Source organism: Panulirus ornatus, chromosome 15 (assembly GCF_036320965.1).
Source record: "Panulirus ornatus isolate Po-2019 chromosome 15, ASM3632096v1, whole genome shotgun sequence".
NCBI classification, from domain to species: Eukaryota; Metazoa; Arthropoda; class Malacostraca; order Decapoda; family Palinuridae; genus Panulirus; species Panulirus ornatus.
The window spans coordinates 11,816,309-11,830,580 of NC_092238.1; the positions used below are offsets into that span (position 1 = coordinate 11,816,309).

At 37.7% G+C, this 14,272-nt stretch overlaps 1 protein-coding gene across 24 annotated transcripts in view; it reads left to right on the top strand.

The window, feature by feature from the left end:
- Positions 1 to 14,272, top strand: part of LOC139753727 (uncharacterized) — a 1,039,260-nt gene that overhangs the window by 969,231 nt on the left and 55,757 nt on the right. For 20 of the 24 annotated variants that reach the window (XM_071670490.1, XM_071670488.1, XM_071670497.1 and 17 more), the window contains one exon: positions 3,635 to 3,732. The exons of the other annotated variants lie outside the window; for them this stretch is intronic. In XM_071670490.1, coding sequence (XP_071526591.1) covers positions 3,635 to 3,732 — 98 coding nt within the window. The remainder of the gene's footprint in view (positions 1 to 3,634; positions 3,733 to 14,272) is intronic. 24 annotated transcript variants of the gene reach the window in all.

Sequence of the window (14,272 nt, forward strand, 5' to 3'; positions counted from 1 at the left end):
CACACACACACCTTTTCCAGCGAGGTAGTGCCAGCAAAAGACCCAAAGGCCTCATTTGTTCACACTCAGTCTCTAGCTGTCGTGTAATGCACTGAAACAACAGCTCCCTTTCCACATCAAGACCCCACAGCCCTTTCCATGGTTTACCCCAGATGCTTCACATGCCCCGGTTCAATCCAGTGACAGGATGTCAACCCTGGTATACCACGTTGTTCCAATTCACTCTATTCCTTGCACACCTTTCACCCTCCTGGATGTTCAGGCCCCAATCGCTCAAAATCTTTTTCACTCCATCCTTCCACGTACATATACATATTCATACTTGGTCACCGTCACCCATTTCCAATGCCACCCAACCCTACAGGAAACAGCACAAATACATTAAAGAAAAGAAAAAAAAGATAACATACATTCTCCTCTGCTTCCACACACCTGATCATTGGTTGCCCCTTGCATCAGTGAGGTAAAAGGAGTGAAAAGTGTAGTGAAGTTGAGGTTGTAATGGTGGTAGCTTCTCAGGTCAAATGGTGTAAATTGTGTAGTGAAGATGTCGTGAAGATGAACTTGGTTTTGATGTAGTTTACTTATGATGAGATTGTAGTGAAGATGGCCTTTCACCTGACATCCAGAATGATCTAATCTAGGTTCAGTACCAGCCATAGGCTAACCAAAGAAGCTAGTATAATTAATGAGAATATTTTCAGTGCTTACTAGAGTGATCACATTGTGTATTGGAACTTTACTTTAAATCTAGTCTTTCATCCTGACACCTAACTTTCAATTCATGTTTTCCATTGCATCACTTCTATTGTGAGTCAGTTTCATAGGATGTAGGTGGGTCATAGGATGTAGTTGGGGAAGCGCAAGTTCAGTTATCTATTTTGTCTTTCATATCATGTATATTTCCTTAAATCATATTGCAAGTTCCAAGACTTTTGAAATTTGGGTAAGTTTTCACCTGCTGTAAGTTACATTAGCATTTACAGTTTTACATCAAAAGAAATTACTTTATGCATTTTTTCTTTTGACTTCTGCTGTCAGTAGCACCTATTACCCTCTTTTTAATCATTTTAACACAATTTTTGTAACATTGAAAAAGGGGAAACAGTCCCAAGCATAATTCATTATGCATTTGTCAGCATCAACATGGTAGACATAGACAAAACTGAAGGAAGTGTCGTTTGAGTTTGGCTTGAAAATTTGTGAGTTCAAACTTGTGGACGATTTAAGTATATAGGAATGAAAATTTGTATATTAAGGGCTAGAAAATTTTTCCTGTAGGTGAATTACTAACCCTGATGGCATTCAGAAAATATATGAAAATTTAACTGAAACATTGGTTTTTCAAAAAGCAGGTAGGGAAATTAAGATTATACATACATAGTTAATCTGTTGTTGATCTTTTTTACACTGTGCTGTAGATTGTGGCTAATGGGCTCTTTTGATTCATGAGTAAATAATCAGTTTTTCAGTTTTTTAATTTTTCAATAAGATTGACAAATTTATATGTTAAACATTCAGTATTCCAGTATAAGGAGATTAGTCTTCTGTTAAATGAATTGGTTCCCTTATTTATAAGCTGTGTCATAGTAGAATTTTGGTAAATGAATTGCTTGTTAAGCAGTCTATGCAGTAGTGAGCCTTACACATTGATCATATCATTGAGAAGGGCACGTTGTGACTTTGCCTTGAGTACGATTAGATAAGGAAACCAACTCCTCTATTCAGGATTGGCAAACCTCACATTTGAATGGTTCACATAGACTTCACATGTTGCAAGGACCATGTCCAGAATAACAGTCTTGCAAGTCATCTGTTCATTGAACAACAAAGCAGTCTACACGTGACAGCTTCCATCAACCCATAAATGAAAAGTTTGGTCCAGAGAGCCCATCACTTTATGCAAAAAATGAAAATCCTACTCAAAATTATGGATAAGCAATCAAAGTAGGAGAAAATACAGAGAAAGTAACTTTGTGCTTTCTTGGTTTGCCACTAAGGAGTGGAGGGGAGGGGTATGGGTGACATGCTTGAAGCTCCTGTTAAGAAGTTAGGACAGGGAAACCTTTATTTTCCTTGTGCTTATTTTACGATTCTACTCGTATTTCAGTCACAGGCACAGCATTGATTGTGATAACATGAATACATTTTGAAATGTTACACTTCTCACTCTAAAAACAGTTTGAGGAGGTTGAGTGCTGGCGTATGTGAGGGGTATTTTGAAGATTTTGTTACTTTATTTTAAGCTAAGTTTTACAAGATACACTTATATCATGCACATGAATATATTTAGAAATACTGTGTTATACTGTTCACAGTAAAATAAGTTAGGACAGCAATTGGCTGGTATTTGGGGGGATATTCAGGTATTTTTTCATAGAAATAGTCTAGCCCTTTACTTATTATCTCTTACCAAAGTCCTCCATCACACCAGGATTACATAAAGAGGAAATGAAGTGCATTTGCTAAGTATTTTCTTCCTCAAGCTTAAGGTTAGTGGGGATGCCTCGTGCTAGCCTCCCTCTTTCTAATGTAATCCCATTAGAATCTCTCTCTGAGTCACATATTTCCTCTCATTTTAATGTTATTTTTTTTCATTTTCGTCATCAACCGATACAAGTGTTCCTCTTCATCACTCAGGTAATCCAACAATTTATGTATTTTTCATGAGGGTTCTGTATACATATGCCCTTCAGGTGAATGGCTGTGCACTTATAATGATGGTTGTAAATGTAATAAGGAAAATTAAGAATTTTTGCTTCACCTTACAAAAAAAAAAAAAAAGAGGCAGAAAATCTTAGCACATCAATTGATGAGGTCTACCATTCCCTAAGAGCACATCACTTGATTTAGGCTGCTGTTTGAGACTTAGGCAGCTATATATTTAGATTCTGAGATAAGGACATGAGGAAAAGCTAAGAAAAACATAGTAAAAGGTAAATGAAAGGGCTGTCATGCAGCTGGACAGTACCCACAGTTGCCATCAGTTGGCATTTTGATCACCTATGATGCCAGTAGCTCCAAAAGAAAAGGGAAATTTCTTAGTAAGAATACCTTAATAGTGATTCACAGGATGAAATATGCCAGAGATCAAACATCACAATGAGAATGTATACTTGGATGCTTAAAAAGGGAGGAAATGGAAGGAAGAGGCCCCTTCTAGTAAGTATGAAGTGCCTGGGCTCCTCACAATTATAATAACATAATTGGAGGGATTAACCAGTTAGACTTTTACTCAAACACTTGAGTTTGCTGCAATAAAATGATACTTAGTTTTCTGAAGAAAAGTTTTGATAAAAATGGTACATTACTGAGGTGTGTGCAGAGCTTGGAAAGGGTTGGTCGTATATGTTCATAGGCAAACAGATTTGAGCTCTTGACGTAAGCCATCTTTCTGTTGAGATGGTGATGAGCATTGGTTCACACAATGTGATTCTGTCGCTGGGTGCAATTGATGGGTTTATCATCGGGTTATAATTGAGATATTACCATTATATTTCCAAAGAGAGTGAGGCACTCTCATCTCCCTTTCTCACTGGCTGACTTCTGTTGGGAAAAAATAGATTTAAAAGATTGTATGATACAAAATAACAGTTTAAGAGATGGAGGCCTAATTATGACTACCATCTTGCAGGAGACAAATTGCAGGAATCATCATGTGAAAGGGACTTAGGGGTTCACACAGTACCAAGCCTATCCCCAGAACATCACATCAGGAGGAATTTTGAGGAGGTAAATTATTTACTTGTCATCATTAAAACTGCCTTCAAGCACATGGACAAGGAGATAATCAGGAAAGTATTTACAGAATATATTAGATCCAGACTAGATTATGTATCACCAGTTTGGTCACCCAATTGAGGGTGCACATTTATCTGCTGAAGCAGGTCCAGAGGCAGGCAAAAAAATAGTACCAGAAGTGAGGGATATAAGCCACATTGAATTACCCATGGTTAAAGAGTGAAGGAACTGGGGAGACATGATAAAGATGTGCAGGTTTCTGAGTAGATTTGATAAAATGAACAATGAGCAGTTCTCCCAAATTAGAAATGCTAGGTTGACAAGAAGACATAACTAAAAGCTTTGTAAGATTCAAGTTCCAAAGGTTGTGAAAAAATTGTCCATATTAAAGGTTTTGGATACATGGAACAATCCAAGAGAGAAAACTGTAAAGCAGACAGCACAGATATATTTAGATTTTATGCTGTAATAGGTGGGGCCATATGAGTGTAAAATTTCTTTCCCACTTTATATGGATGGATAACCACAAGATAATTACAAACACACTTACAGTACTGACTAACTGTTGGTCTTTGAAATTGAAGGAATAATTTAAGATCTTCAGTACTGCATGAACAAGACAAATAGGGATACTGATGCAAGTAAGACCTGTCAGATTGGGCTAGGAAAGCCTATATCAAAGACACACACAGTCCCAAACTTGGGCAAGAATTTTTATATTTGATTTTTAGATGATTCAGACAAGGGAAGGCATCAAGATCAGACAATCATGATTATATCATTATAAAGAAATCTAGAAAATGAGGTTCATACAAGGGATGGAAACAAATTGAAAGGTAAAAAATGAATAATCTGGAACCATGAGCTTGGGGGAACTCATTATCAAGAAACAGAATAGAAGTTTGTACAGTTAAAGGAAGTGAAGGAGCTAATGAGTCAAATCAAAGACCATGAAGTGTCACCAGATGTGAGAGGAAATATATGAAAACAGGAAATGTTAGTAGGTTCACTTTTGGATTACCTAGAGGCTGCTCAACAAAAGAAAAAGCCCATAACACAGAGTATGAGAACTAGCAGTGATATAGTTAGGGAGCAGTTTCTTGGATTGTCAGACAGAACCAAGGAATAAAGAATGATGTAGTGAAAAAGATACCTGAGGACATTGCAACAGGAATGCACGGAGTCAAATGAAGCTGTAAAGGTAATGATATGCATTGTTAGAGACAGAACATTCATGTGTATGAATATTCAGTATCTGTGAGGATTGATGTAGAGTATACAGGATCAGTGCTTGTTTTTTAAAAAGATTTCAGAGATAACTAGAAGCATGAAGGCTGACTAGTCACTCATGATGGATTTAGTGCAAAAGTGAGTATCACTGAAAATAGGTTGATTACTGAAGCAAGAGGTTGATAGATGTAAATCACTTGTAATTTAGGCTGAAGAGAAAATTATAATCCAAGTAAAGAGGGAAGAATGAAGAAGGAAGGAATGCTGATTGAAAGACTCTTAAAGAACTTAGAGATGCTAAGTGCAGTTTTCATCGTAATAGAAATGAGAATAGTATGAAATAGTATGAAAGAAAAGAAAAGAAAGAAATGAGAATTGATAGATATAATTAGGACATATGGATGGCAATGATCAGTAGTGGTTTAGTTTGAATTTGAGACATGTAGGCTGGTGGCCCTTGCATAACTTAGAAACTTGGAAACAATGAGGGTGTCAGCAAAATTTTCATCACAAGTGCAAACCCAAGGGAAGAGAGAGACGTGCAAAGGATGCAGTGAGAAGGTTAAAAACAGGAGACTGCAAATGAGGCAGGAGGATGGTTCAGCCCCACCAATGAGCTCATGAATGTTGTGATGGAAATGTGAGACTGAAAGTAGTGTATGCAATTGCAGATGGATTAGTAGTAAATGATAAAGAGGTGGTAACCAAGGATTGTGGTTGGGAAAATGCACTTGGTATTGTTGAAGTTTTGTACACAAAACTTACTAAACTGATAAGATCTTGCCTGTGCTGTCTAGAGGTATACATGGTAGCATAGGTGGAAAGAGAAGGCAAAGGTAGAGGATTAGTGGTACCCTTGATGAGAGACAGCTTTAAGTGTCATGAAGTGCTAGAAGGCAAAGGTAGAGGGTGATTGGCATCCTTAAGAGACAAGCCTTAAGTGTCATGATGTGTTGGAAGATGGCATGTTCACATAACGCTTAATGGGAAGGGGACGTGAAGGGAAGTGTACAGTGTTGTTGATAATATATGTCCCTCCCATGAATTTAAAAAAAAAACAGAACAGATGTACATTGATAACAGTGCGGGAACAATCAGGATGGCACATGAAGCAGTGAAACTCAAACTTCTCTGAAATGCAAGAATAATAATATTGGGGAATTTCAGTTTCAAAGAGATAGTATAAGGGAAATTGGATTCTCATAGAGATGGAGCATGACATATTAGGATGTAAAAAAAGTAAAGATTTGACCAGACGCAAAGAGAAGATATACATGAAAACTACACAGAATTCAAAAAAATTTCTGGTAACATATACCAGAAAATGGAGTTAAGTAGCCATGAACCAAGGAATTGTGGTGGAAGGTTCTGTAAAATTTACAGTGGAGTCAGATAATGGGTACTTTTAGTATCAGAGATAGAGGAAAGATTAAAAAGGATGGAGGAGTGGCTCAGTAAAAGATGTCAAAAAGCAAAGAACTTCATAAAGTGCTGTTGAGAAGAAATGGGAAACACTCTGGCCAGCCAAAATTTACTAGATATAAGATATTAACAAGTGAGTGCTGGACGATAAGCACAAAGAAACTTCAAAAATCATTTTGTGGATAAGATGAAGGTAGTCCAAAAGTTTTCCATGAATTTATCAGGAGCAAATTATCAGTTAAAGCAGCTAATCAGGCTAAGGGATTCATAGAGAAGATTTGAAGAGGATGATGTAAGTATATGCGAGGAGCTAAATGACATGTTCAAGAGAATTTTCAGAGTGAAAGATGCAATAATTGCTATATCAGTCAGATGGAATTTAAAGGAGGCTTAGAAAAGCATTGAAATATATAGAGGACAAACAAAATAATAAAGGTCTTAATCCAAATAAGGCTCATGGTCATAATGAAATTTCTCCATATGTACTGAAGATGTGTGCAGATACACTTGACAAACTTCTTGAAATGTAAGTGAGGTTGTCACTGGAAAAAGGTAGAGTGCATAGGGAGTGAAAGAGGGCAAACATCATACATATCCAAAAGAAAATAGACCAGTAGGAGGCAATGAACTGCAGACTTTTGTCCCTGACAATTGTTGTCTGTGAAGAACTGTAAAAGATAACCAGAAGGCAAATGGACAACTTCTTGCACAGGTGAAACTACCAAGTAAGTGACAACACAGTTTCAGCAAAAGAAAGTCATGTGTAAAGAACGTAGTTTTCTACAGTGAGCTTTTTTATAGACAGACTAGCAGATTTGAGCCCTCTGGGTCCTTCTTTGTTCATTCCTGTGAAGGACATCCATACCCTCCCTCCCTGCCACCACCACCCTGTCCCATCCCCTGGCCACCATACCCTTCATCACTGCCACCTTTCCCTTTCTTTCACCACAATCACTTAGCTCTCATTTTATGGCCTCCACTTGCAACCCTCATTACCATCACTCCCTCCTTTGCTACCACACCCTCACCACTGCTTCCTTCCACTGTGGCAACCATTTCCCCTCACCACCATCTCTCCCTTTCTTCCTGTCCACCACAACCTAAATAAAGGAATGGCACTATTTAATGCTTTTAACCTCTCATCCATGCCATTTCCTGTTTTCAAACCCATATTGCCAGCACAGCCTTTCTGCTCTACACTAACAATGTACTGTTATTGGGAAATGCGTGTGGTGGTTAGCTGACATGCACCATCCTTGGCTTGTGTACAGACTGGCAGACAGATAGAACTGCATGTTTATTGTATAGAATAGAAGGGTTGGTGGATTATCTATCTGGAATGCCAAAAATTATTTGACACTGTACCACTTAGGCTGGTAAAGAAACTGGATCCTCAAGCAGGAATAAGGGGTAGACAGCTTCACTGGAAAGATTATCTTTGAGGAAAGGAAGAAATGAAACGTCAGAGAAGCCTTCTTGAAATGGATAGAGGTCTTTAGTAGCATTCCACAAGGTTTTTGTAGGAACTTTGCTTTTCTTGTTCTTTGTGAATTACTTGGCAGTAGAACAGTACTCTTACCTGAAATAATTTTCTTAATGATGCAAAAATCATAGGACTGAAGAGCAAAGAGGATTGCATTAATTTGCAAAGGGAACTAGACAAACTACAAAGTTGGTGTGATACATGGTTGATGAAATTCAACCCAAGTAAGTGTAAAGTAATGAGGATAGGACATAAAGAACTCAATATTATTATTATCTAGCAGAAAATAAGGTGCAGAAAACTGTTTGTGAGGGAGACTTGGTAGGTGACGTTGTCTCAAACCCGTCTCTAGAGTCAAACATTCGGAGAATACAGGTAGTCCCAACAAATGTTGAATTTTGTTCCAGAAATTACAGCGTAATAGAAATACTGGGTAGTAGATCACATTTTGCCAAAGGATTCAATGGGATAATTGGGTTATATTTTCTTGGACAGATTTCTCTACCAATTTGTACACTAAGAGATGAGGAAAATCCCAAAGATTTAAAGTATGATGATGCAGAAATTTTATAGATTTGATTATATAGATTTAGAATACTTGCTTAGATTTTTTTTAATGTTAGCTGAGACGACATGGACAACTGAGACCTGAGCCAGGTACCCATTTTATCGACTAAACCCATGAGGTGGGTTGACTGTGGACCGACTGCTGTAGCTAGGATTTGAACCCATTCGCTCAACCCTGGGTGGCCTATGAATGTGTCACAGTCAGGAACACTAACAGCTACACCACAGAAGTCCATGAAATACACACAGTGTAAAATGATACTGTGAAAAACACTGTATCCATGAAGTTGCACTGGATCTGGTAAGGTAGTGGAAGGCCGTGGCCGTATCGACTCCACATTGGTATACATTACATGCCAGTATTACTAACTTTATCTGTACACCGGATGGCTTTCCCAGCTTGACTTTTTTTCAGTTACACAAAAATCATTATGCGCTTTCCTACAAGGCAGTGTAGCGAAATTTTCAACAGAAACATTTCAGGTTGTATGTTCATAATACATGTCGGACTGGCTGCCATTGGGAAGCAGGCTTTTGCTAGCAAACAGTCGCTTGTCAGAGTGATCACTTGCTGTTGTTGTGAACTGTCTTATTTTCAAAAAATTTTACATTTTAGTTATTGTGTTTTATGAACTGTATTGTGTTTTATGAACTGTTTTTATTCATTTCTTCTTGGACAATGTACACAGTATTGTATACACCTTCATGGCATTCCATTTTGGGTACTTTATGTAGTAAAAGAGGTACACTGTCATCTGGCAAGTTTAATAGACTTCATGCTAATGGAATTTTTCAGCTAGCAAATCACACACTACATAAGGTCAGAATTAGAGTGTGCTTGTTAAGTACGATTCCTTCACTTGAAGAAGCATAAAGAACTAATGGAGAAGGTTTAGAAGAGGACATTAATGATGGTACCTGAATTAGTGGAGTCAAATTATAGGGAAAGGCTAGAGGCCTTGAATTTCTCCACCATGGAAGTGAGATGAGAATGAGGTGGTCTGATCACAGCTTTTCAGTGTATTAACCAGCTCTCGGAAGTAAACAGTGAACTCTTCTTCAAAAGATGCAGGGATAGAACAGCTAGTGGTATAATATGAAATTAAGCAAGAAACTTGTGAGAAAGGATATGAAAAACTACTTTTATTTATGAAAGTAGTAGATGAATGGAATAAACTTTTAGTTATAAGGTAGTGAATGTGGATGGTGTATAAAAGTTTGAATAGTTGTTTGATATTAGTAAAAGTCCAAGAAGTGGAGCTCCATGTGTGAAGAACTCAGTACCTGAGCGGTACAAATAGTTAAATATGAAAAGTTGTGTTTAACACACAGATACACACACACACACACACACACACACACACACACACACACACACACACACACACACACACATTCACACACACACATATATACAGTTGTTCTTACTGTTATGGGGGAGAAGTTTGAGACCTTTAGACCACCTGAATTAAGAAAATAAGAGGATAATGAATGTAAGTAGGGTAATTGGCCCAAGTTAGTCTAGACAGCAGACCACTAAAGGCAGTCAAGTTATACATGCTTATCACATGCAAAAGTTGTTAATTTTACCCTTTTTTTTAATTTGATATTAGCCTGAAGTGGATTTAGTGAAGAAGAAATATCAAGACCAAGGAGTTGTGATAAAACCCACAAAAAGGAAGCAAGAGGAGGGGTGAAGTATGTTACACTAGAGAACTAAAGTTTGGAGTTGAAAAGATAAAAGACAGGTTCTGAGATTAATGCAGTTAGAGATGGAATGAATGAAACTCATAACTCATAAATCAAGTTGAAGATTATGAGATGTGTCAAAAATGAAAGATGAATTCAGAAAATCGAGTATTAAGAGTAATGATTATGAGCATTAATTGGAATCGTAGGCTCTGGGACTTGGTTAGAGACTTATGCATGTTAGTTGATGCAGTGGGACAGGAATTTGGTGACACTGAAGTTGTGGTGCCCAGGGCAATTTGTAGGTAGAATGATACACTGTTTAGAGATTGAACAATTAGCAGAATTTATAGTTTGGTAGATGAGAGTTTCACAAAAGTGCAGAGCTACAGAATCAATCCATATTGTAGCAAGAAGGGATATTTTAGAGGAAGCCAGAGACACAGAGGTTGTTGAACCAAAACTGATGGACTTAGAGCATGGTGGGTGGTGTCTGAATTAGAAAGAGTAGATAACCAGGATCTTGACTGATGTAATGCTTTGATTATTTTTGGACTGAATGAAGAACATGCACCAAATAAAGAGGAAATGAGAAAGAAAGAAAGAAAGAAATGCTTATTAAAGGGTTACTAGAGACCATAGAATTACCAGATGCAGTCTCTGTGATAAAAGGAGGAAGAAGAATTGGTGGTTATACCCAAGGCATAAAGGGACAGCCAATTATGGTTATTTTTGATTTGGAGTAATCTAAGCAGGAAATACTAAACAGGGTAAGAAACTCAAAAAGAAAGTGAAATTCAGTAGAGTAATCATCAAGCATGATAGACCAAGGAAAGAGAAGGAAGGAAAGCAAAGAATACACCCAGCAGGCAGAAATAGAAGATGCAAAATGAGGCAAGAGAACAGACCACTTCTGCCAGTGATGCAGAGATGCTAGGACTATTGGGCAATGGGAATGGTAGATTGAAAGTATTTCATGCAAATATGCTGATGAATTAGTAGTACATGGAAAAGAGCTAGAATTTAAGGATTGTATAAGGGAAAACACGCATGATATTAGAGTTATGCAAACAAAGCTTTCTGGAGAGACAAAATCTCACTTTTTTGTCAAGAGGTGTACATGAAAGTAATGAGGGAAAGCAAAGATAAAGGAGGAGAAAGTTTAGCTCTCCTACAAAGAGTTCATCTCAAGTTTCAGGAAACAGTAGTGCCTGGCACATTTATGAGATTACATGATGGGAAGTGTAGCTGTGGCGAAGTACATAGTGGTGTTGATGATAGATAATCCTCCAAAGAATTTAAAAATCCAGAAAAATATACAGTAACAATGGTGAAGAAGCAGTCAGGATGGTACATAGAGCCATAAAACATACACATCTCAGAGAAGGTAAAATGTTGATAACAGGGCATTTCAGTTATAAGAAGATAAATGGTAGGTTGTGGAGTCTCATGGTTACTGTGATTCTTGAAGACAGGTTCCTAGAGTGTGTGCAGGAAGATTTCCTATATCAGCATGTCAGTAAACAAAATAGGATGAGAGGGACTGATTCAATCTCATTACTAGATTTTATGTGTATTCATATATGACACACCTTTTGGAAGAAAAGTAATCATATGATACTTTAGTTTGATTTGTGGTAAACAAGGAGATTAAAAGAGCAGAGATGAGACAGGACTTTGGGAGGGGATATTAACGTGAAAACTACACAGAACTTGACAATATCTGTGGTAACATAGATCGAGGAAATGGAGTTCAGGAACCAGGGTATTGTGATGAAAGGTTCTGTGAAATTTTCATTGGAGTGGAAACATGTACCTCAATCCTCAGAGATGGAGGGAAAGTTAAGAAAGAGTGAAGGATGATTTAATTAAAGGTATCAAAAAGCAAGGGAGTATTGATATTTGTAATGGTATGGGAACAGAAAAATTTTGAAGAGTTTTGTGGATAAGGCAGGTCAAAATCCAAAATTTTACATAATTTATCAGAATTAGATTGTTAGTTAAAGAGCAGCCAATCAGATTAAGTGATTCAGAGGGAAACAATGGTTGAGGATGATTCAAGGATACGTAAGGAACTGAATAACAAGTTTAATAGTGTTTTACACCGGAAAGCATTATAGCCCCATCACTAGTGAGATAGGATGGGGAGGAGTCTTTAGAAGATATTGAGATATATAGGAGAGAGAATAAAAGAATACCAAAGTGCTTTGATCCACACAAGGTTCATGTTCCTAATGAATTTTCACCTCTTGAAAATGTTCAAAATGGCACAGGAGAACGATAAAGAGCCAAGGGATTGAAGAAGAGCAAATCTCATGCCCATCTGTAAGAAAGGAGACTGGGGAGAAACAGTGAACTACAGACCAGTGAAAAGGCAGTGGGATAGCAACAGCTTATTAGACCAAATCGGAGTCTAATGTGGTCTGGTGCATGGTTGATGAAATTCAACCTAAGTAAATGTAAAGTAATGAGGATGGAACAGAGTGGAAGAAGGTCTCAGTATGATTATTATCTAGCAGGAAATAAGCTCCTTGATTCTGTAGGGGAAAAGGATTCGAGAGTCGGCATTGTCCCTTGCATGTCGCAGGAATCCCACATTAGGAGAATAGTAAGGGAGACAAACTGTCTTATGGCAAATATCAGAATAGCTTCCAGGTATATGAGTAAGGAAATATTTAGCAGGCTGTTTACATCCTACATAAGACCAAATCAAGAGTATACTTCTTATTTTCGGCGACCACACCTGAAGAAGCACATATGGCTAATAGAGAAGGTCCGTCCATTAGAGGCCAACAAAGATGACAACAGAATTAAGAAAGCCAAGTTACAAGGAGAGGGTAAAGGCTTTACATATGCCCACCTTGGAAAAGAGAAGGGTGAGGGGTGACCTGATCACAACCTTCAAGGTTTGGAAACATTATCGTTGTAGACAGTGAACAGTTCTTTGAGAGATGTGGAGAAAGCAACCAGAGAACATACCATGAAATTAGATAAGAAACTTTTAAAAATGTAAAAAAGTAATTTTATAAAATGAGTGGTGGATGAATGAAAAAGAATGACTAAGGACATGGTTAATGCAGATTGCATACATAAATTAAGATATTTTATGATAGTAGAGAATGATCAAGAGATGGGGACTAATAAATGTAAACCTCTATTCCCCTATTGGACAAATATGTAATTATACACACACACACACACACACACACACACACACACACACACACACACACACAGGCTTCTGTGGTATAGTGGTTAGTGTTATTGACCACGAGTGTGTAATTGCTTGCAGTTGCAGTTGAAGGATATAAAGGAAATCTTCTTTCATCAAAAATGAATTCTATTTCACCAAGATGGAGTACAGATGACTTTTTTTCTGTCCCTAAGAAGCTGAAAACAGAATGTCAGCCCTAGGTTGAGACCTACTTAAGACTCCTTGAAAAGCTGCCCCATGACAGGCTGTGGGAGGGCCTTTAAAAAGAGGTTGGTGTCAAGAGCATGAGGTGCTATCCATGATTTGTTACAGCAAATTAGCAAACTGAAGGGCGAGGGGCTTGGAAAATTAGTATATCTTGTATGTCAGCAGTCCAATGGCGGCTGGAGTGCTGTACATCCATACCATTTAGGAAATTGGCAATTTTAGTGAGAAGCAAAAAATGAAGCTTTTAACTCTTCATAAATAATGTAGAGAATGTATAACCTTCACGAAGAATGTTGTATTATATTCAGGGTGGTCTCCACTGTCAGTCTTCATCCTGCCAGGAGCATAACACAAGTCATTAACACTGCTTACTCACTTCCCTTATCTATCACTAATGGACTGGGTTAAGTGATATATTACATTCACTCAGCAGATCTGTGATGACCCTCATGTAGGCTCTCCTGTGGATCCCTGTGGAATGCTAGTGTTTGGTGTGGTTCCTGTTTTGGCCATCGATGTGTTGGAGGAGTGTTGTACTTACAACCTGTTCTCTTCAATCAACACCTGGGAGTTTTAAAGTCAAGCATAACAGTACAACCTTATCAGAAATATTGTTCCAATCATTCGATTCCATCAAAAATTGTGAAATATAATGTTAAGGTCCCAACTGGGCCTCCACAATATTCACAATCTCAAAATATTACAGGACAGTTTAGGCT